Below are 6,361 nucleotides of genomic sequence, written 5' to 3'. Positions count from 1 at the left end.
CTCAAATAAAGTTAACCCCTTCACTGCCAGTGTAATTTTACAGTAACAGTGCATATATATAGCACTGATTACTGTAGAAATGTCACTGGTAACCCCAAAAGTGTCAAAAATTTCAGTCAGGGGTCCGATCTGTCCGCCGCAATGTCGCAGTACCGCAAAAAAATTGCAGATCGCCGCCATTACGCGTTAAAAAAAAAAAAAACAACAAAAATGACAAAAATCTTTCCCTTTGTTAGTAAACGCGATAACTTTTGCGCAAACCAATCAAAATACGCTTTTTGCGATTTTTTTTACCAAACATATGTAGCATAAAACAAATTGGCCGAAAATTTAAAAAAAATTTGATTTTGGGGGGCGTGGCTTGCTCGCGTGCTGGATGGACGCTTGAGCTGAGAGCTCTCTGTACCCGGCCGACATATTCCCCAGCATACCCGAAGCACAGCGGTTCCTGATACTCGGTACATACAGGACTAGCTTGCCGAACACCCCAGGAAGATGACTAGCCGTAAAAGAAAGGATGAGCGGGGCCCGAAAAAGCTCACGGCCTTCTTCTTTCCCCAGCCGCCTCTCCCTGAGAGGATCCAAGATAGCGCCGCAGCGCGGTCTGACGGCGGGAGCCCTGCGGCCTACACGGATCTCCCTGATGCGGTCCCATCGCCTGAGGACTCTCCATTGTTGCCTCCTATGCCGGATTCCTCTCCTGCAACCCCGGTATTGGGTAGCCCTGCGAAGTCAAGGATGCGCATGGACCCTGCTAACCCTCCCGGAGCTGCTGTGAGTACCTCATTTGCCTCTATGCATTCTATGACTGCACTTCAATCTTCCATTGCTGCATTTCCCACTACTGGCCAGCCTGTCCTGGACACTACAATGAAGAATATGTTAATGACTTTCCAATCTTCTCTCATGGCTAATCTCACCACTATAATGGACAGATTCGCATGTGAAATGAGGCATATGGGCAGCAGAGTGTCACATATTGAGCATGGTATGCAGGAGTGTGCTGAAACAGTGAATGACCTTGTTGATTCTTATCAGGAGCAAAGGGAGGATACAGAATGGATTAAATCCAAAATAGCAGATTTGGAAGATCGTTCGCGCCGCAATAACATCAAGCTGCGCGGCATTCCTGAATCGGTCCAACCGAACGATCTTTTACAACATGCATCCACCCTTTTCACTGCTTTGGTTCCGGATTTGACACCTATTGAATTAACTATCGACAGGATACATAGAATCCCTAAACCCCGCCACCTGGAAGATTCCGTACCCAGAGATGTGCTTTTACGCATGCACTTTTATCCCGCCAAGGAAAAAATCCTCAGAGTCTCCAGGCAGCTGGGAACCCTACCTGATCCCTATGCAGAAGTGCAGCTCTATGCTGACTTGTCTCAGCATACACTTCAACAAAGGAGGCAACTGAAGACCCTCACAAAAGCTCTCTTCAACCACAAAATTCTGTACAAGTGGCGCCACCCGGCGACATTACTTGTCACTCACAATGGGATCCCGCATACCATTTCCACCATAGAGGGCGGGATGCGCCTCCTTCACTCGTGGGGTATCATCCCGGACCCTCCGAGGAACTTTCATGATGGCTCTCAACATTCTTCCTCGTCTCGCTCAAGGGCCCACCAAGGCCAAGGACGCCAGAATCATCGACCATGACCTGCTGTGCTTCCTTGCCTCTTCGTCTACTAGCCCGGCCGGGCTACGGTTCTTTCTCTACTTTGTTCTAATATTCGGTTTGTCCACCCCGGTGGAAGTCCCCTACCTCTCTCTCAGTAGGTCTCTTCACAGGATACTCCTACTGCTTTACATTGCAAATTGGTGATTCAAACCACCCGCCAGATATAGTTCAAGTAATCTCAGTTTGTTTGATCGCCCGAGAAGTGACACACACTTACTGTCCTCTTTTGTTGTTTGCTTCTATTTCTGTGTGCTTATCATTTAGTGTCTTCATACATCATTGGCAGTGACTTTCGGAACTAGCGACAGCAACCAGACTCGTCTGCCCTTCTAAACACCCTCCCGCATCAGGAGTCTGCACCAGTGGAGCAAGGTCTTCTACAAGCTACCCGTCGTCGGGACTTAAGGTCTACCCGTCGTCTGTTCTCTCTCTGAACGCCAGAGGCCTCAACCACCCTGCAAAAAGGTCCTCGTTGTGGAAATCAGCTCTCTCCTTTCAGAGTGACATAGTATGTGTGCAGGAAACGCATTTTTCTCAATCTGCAACCCCCAGATGTTCTCACACTCAATTTCCCCACATATATCTGGCATCAGGCAAGAAAAAGCGTATAGGGGTTCTTATAGCCATCAACCAGTCCTTGTCATACCAATTCCATGATTCTACTATAGACCCAAAAGGTCGTTTCATCATCCTCCGGTGCATTATTGACAATCGCAATTTCACTTTGGTCAATCTCTATGCGCCTAATGTTCATCAGATGGCCTTTATTCGATCAATTGCGGACAAAGCAAAATCCCTTCAATGGGGAAATTTACTGCTATGCGGTGACTTTAATTTGGCTCCTGACAGCGCTATGGATACATCTGCCTCTCCTAAGAAACACAATACTTCCCTGTCCAAGTTTTTGTGGGATTCTGATTTGTATGACGCGTGGAGGTGCTGTCACGCAGGGGAGAGGGATTATTCTTTCCTTTCTCCTCATCACGGCACCTACTCGCGTATTGACCTGTGCATTACTGACAAGCATCTTTTGGACCATGTCTCATCTATCGAGCTCCACACTGCCACCTGGTCGGACCATTCCCCCTTAACCATCTCGATTACCTTAGGTGCTCCTAAGATGTCTACGTTTGTGTGGAAACTACCTAATTATCTCTTAACCAATTCGGGATATGTGGAGGAGATTCAGACTCAACTAGATTGCTTTATAACTGAAAATTCTTTGCCTGATACTGACCCGGTGGTAGTGTGGAATGCTCATAAAGCTGTAATGCGTGGATTATTTCTGCAATTGGGCGCTAGGGAACGGAAAAGGAGAACGCAGCATTTGGACAATCTTACCAACAAACTAGTGTCCCTAGATGCACAAAACAAGACAGATCCTTCCCCAGTCCTTCAATCTCAAGTTTTTGCGACTAGACAGGAACTTAGATCCTTCTTGCTGGAGAAATACAGTTTCTCCCTCAAGAAATGGAAAGCCAACACATACGCTACTAGCGACAAAGCCACCAAAGCCATGGCTCTTCGAATCAAGGGTCAATGGATCAAATCCAAAATCCCTTACATGACTCACCCCAAGACAAAAGAGAAATTGCTCAAACCTACACTTATAGTCAATGCCTTTAGTTCTTACTATGAATCCCTTTATAATCTTAAGACAGATCACTCGACCTTCCAACCGACCCCTGCGGACATTGACGACTTTCTTACACAAATCGAGCTCCCTTCACTTACGCCCCAAGATGTTGATTCTCTAAACAGACCCTTTTCTGACTTGGAAATCAAGACTGCTATAGCTTCACTTCCCAACCTGAAATCACCTGGACCGGACGGATATTCTGCGGAATACTATAAGAAATTCAGTGACTCCTTGACCCCCCTTCTACGACCTGTATTTAATTCTGCTGCCTCCTCCTCATCCTTTCCGAAGGAAATGTTAAGTGCATTAATTGTGACCCTACCTAAGCCTGGGAAGGAACCTGATCAACCTCAGAATTTTAGACCCATATCCCTGTTAAATATGGATGTAAAAATTTATGCCAAAGTTATAGCCGCCAGATTGGTGGACCTTCTTCCCCAGATTATACATAAGGATCAGTCTGGATTCACTAAAGGGCGTCAAGCGTCGGATGCTACTAGGTGTGTGATCAATGCTATCCACCACGCGGGCCTCAATGGGACGCCTTCTCTGCTCCTTTCATTGGATGCGCAGAAGGCGTTCGATAGGGTCCACTGGGGGTTCCTATAGGCCGTCCTTCATAAATTCAGGTTTCGCGGATTTATACACGACGCCATTATGGCCTTATACTCCACGCCCTCTGCAGTAGTCCGTACAACGGAAGCTATCTCCACTCCGTTCAATATCACAAATGGCACTAGACAGGGATGTCCACTTTCCCCCCTAATATTTAACATGATTATGGAAACCTTAGCCACGCACATCCGCTCTAATCCCAAAGTATCTGGTATACATATGGGAGATCAACACCATAAAATTAGTCTTTTCACGGACGATGTGATACTTATGATATCGGAACCAACCACGTCCCTCCCGGAAATTCAAAGGATTCTGCAGTGGTTTGGTAAAGTCTCCTTATACAAGGTAAATGAGTCCAAGTCCAACATTTTGGGTATTGGTATTAATGCCAAAATGCGTAACTTACAACACCAATTCCCGTATACGTGGGCAGACCAAAGCATATCTTACCTAGGCGTGCAGTTGACTGCATCCACGAAAAAGCTGTTTCATCACAATTTTCTTTCTGCTCGCACTAAATTGCAGGACAACCTCAAGCATGTGGCTTCCTTTGAATTCTCCTGGTTGGGACACTTGGCAGCATTTAAAATGATGTATTTTCCCCAATTATTGTACCTTTTTCGAACCCTTCCGATCCCCCTCCCAAAGACTTATCTTAGATCCCTCCAGTCCCTATTGTCCAAATATATATGGCAAGGCAAAAAACCTAGATGTGCTCACGCTAAACTGATTAAACATCGTTTAGCATGTGGGGTGGGATATGTGGACATCTCTGACTATTACCTGGCATCGGTTTTGTCTCCGCTGCGAGATTGGTTTAGGGAAACCCCCACCACACTGTGGAGCGCAATGGAGGCTACCTATTGCACCAGACAAAACCTGTCTGACTGGTTATTGGCGACCACCCTAAGCGCCAAGTTGCCCTCCTTTCTTCCTCCGTTTATGACTGCTGCAGCTAGGGCATGGAGAATCCTTGTGGCACAAGATGCTTCAGCCTCTACAGGTTCCCCACTCAATATTCCGTTATCAGCACTACACTCGCTTATACCCCACATTGACGTCTCCGTCTGGCAGAATAAGGGCATTTCCCATCTCGGAAACTTATACGAAGGCCCCAAATTGATTCCTTTTAGTACATTACAAACGAAATTCGACCTTCCTGGGTCCTCCTTGTTCACGCATCTTCGTGTGTCACATTTTCTTAATTCCGTCCAATCAGGGCCCGCGACTATCCATACTCAGGCTTGGAGGTTCCTGTCCGGTTCAGGACACCCTAACCAGAAAGGTATAACGGTCTTTTACAACCTTCTTCAACATAAGACATCCTTCGCCAAGACCGTTCCCCACATTCAGTGGGAACGAGATCAGGGGCGTAACTACAGGGGTTGCAGGGGTTGCAATCGCAACCGGGCCCCATGCTCAAGGGGGCCCATGTGGCTCCCCTGTACACCTGAGTAGGAGGGGCGGCGGGGGCAGCATGTAGAGAAATCACTGTCCTCCTTTTTTCCTTCTGTACCCGCAGGAGGAAAATGGAGGAGATTGGTTCCTCTGTACGCTGCCCCCCGCCACTTCTCCTATCCAGTATACTTGTGTTCTGCTGTCTCTGGGCCCCTGTGTGCTCCCCTGGTCCCCCCCTTCTGTGCTGCCCCCCCCTTCAGAATGCCCCCTTCACAATAGAGAACCAGGAAGGGGTCGGTAAATATGTAATTTACAAGCTCCTTTCTGAATGGACAGAGTCATAGTCAGTGACATTGTAAAAAAATTTAATAAAATGATAAAAATAATACAATTAAAATACCAAAAAAAAAAAATACTTATGACCAGTGGGTGAACTTCCAGGATCGCAAAGGTCACACTTGCGAAAGGGCCCTGGCATTCCACCACCGTGAGTAGGCCCCAAGATGGCAGGAAGGGGGCCCACTGCAGAACTTGTGAATGGGTCCCGCTGTGGGACCATAATAAAGGGCCCCCGCAACTAGAGTAAAGGGCCCCAGGGCGCCAGGGGGCCCTTCATGGTTTCTTGCATCGGGGCCCTGAAAGTTCTAGTTACGCCTCTGAACGAGATATTGGTCAAGAATTTACTGACAAACATTGGAGCAGGGCCATCCGATCCATTTATTTAGCTACTAGTTGTGCCAAGCTATGGGAGTTACACATAAAATTTTCCCTCCGATGGTACCTCACGCCTTCCAGAATATGCAAGTTTGACCCTCAGAACGACGGTAAATGTTGGCGTATGTGTGGACAGGACGGTACACTATTCCATATACTTTGGCGTTGTCCAAAACTTACCCGTTACTGGGCTCAAGTTTTCAAGTTAATAGCGGATGTCTTAAAATGTCCAATCACAATCAAGCCTGGTCTGGCTTTGCTTAACCTTGAGATTGAGCAGGTTCCTACCCTCTGTAGACACG

At 47.2% G+C, this 6,361-nt stretch overlaps 1 protein-coding gene across 1 annotated transcript; it reads left to right on the top strand.

Moving 5' to 3' along the window:
• Positions 1–495: 495 nt before the first annotated feature.
• LOC309565979 (uncharacterized protein) lies at positions 496–1,668 on the top strand (the record flags this gene model as incomplete). The annotated part of the gene is made up of 1 exon (XM_082271004.1): positions 496–1,668. One exon carries the CDS (start codon positions 496–498, stop codon positions 1,666–1,668), a length of 1,173 nt encoding a protein of 390 aa, XP_082127130.1.
• Positions 1,669–6,361: the final 4,693 nt, after the last annotated feature.

This window comes from Pelophylax lessonae (genome assembly GCF_965119305.1).
Source record: "Pelophylax lessonae genome assembly, chromosome: 10".
Lineage (NCBI taxonomy): Eukaryota > Metazoa > Chordata > Amphibia > Anura > Ranidae > Pelophylax > Pelophylax lessonae.
The sequence above is the reverse complement of the archived record's forward strand: the minus strand, read 5'-3'. Positions and strand labels throughout refer to the sequence as shown.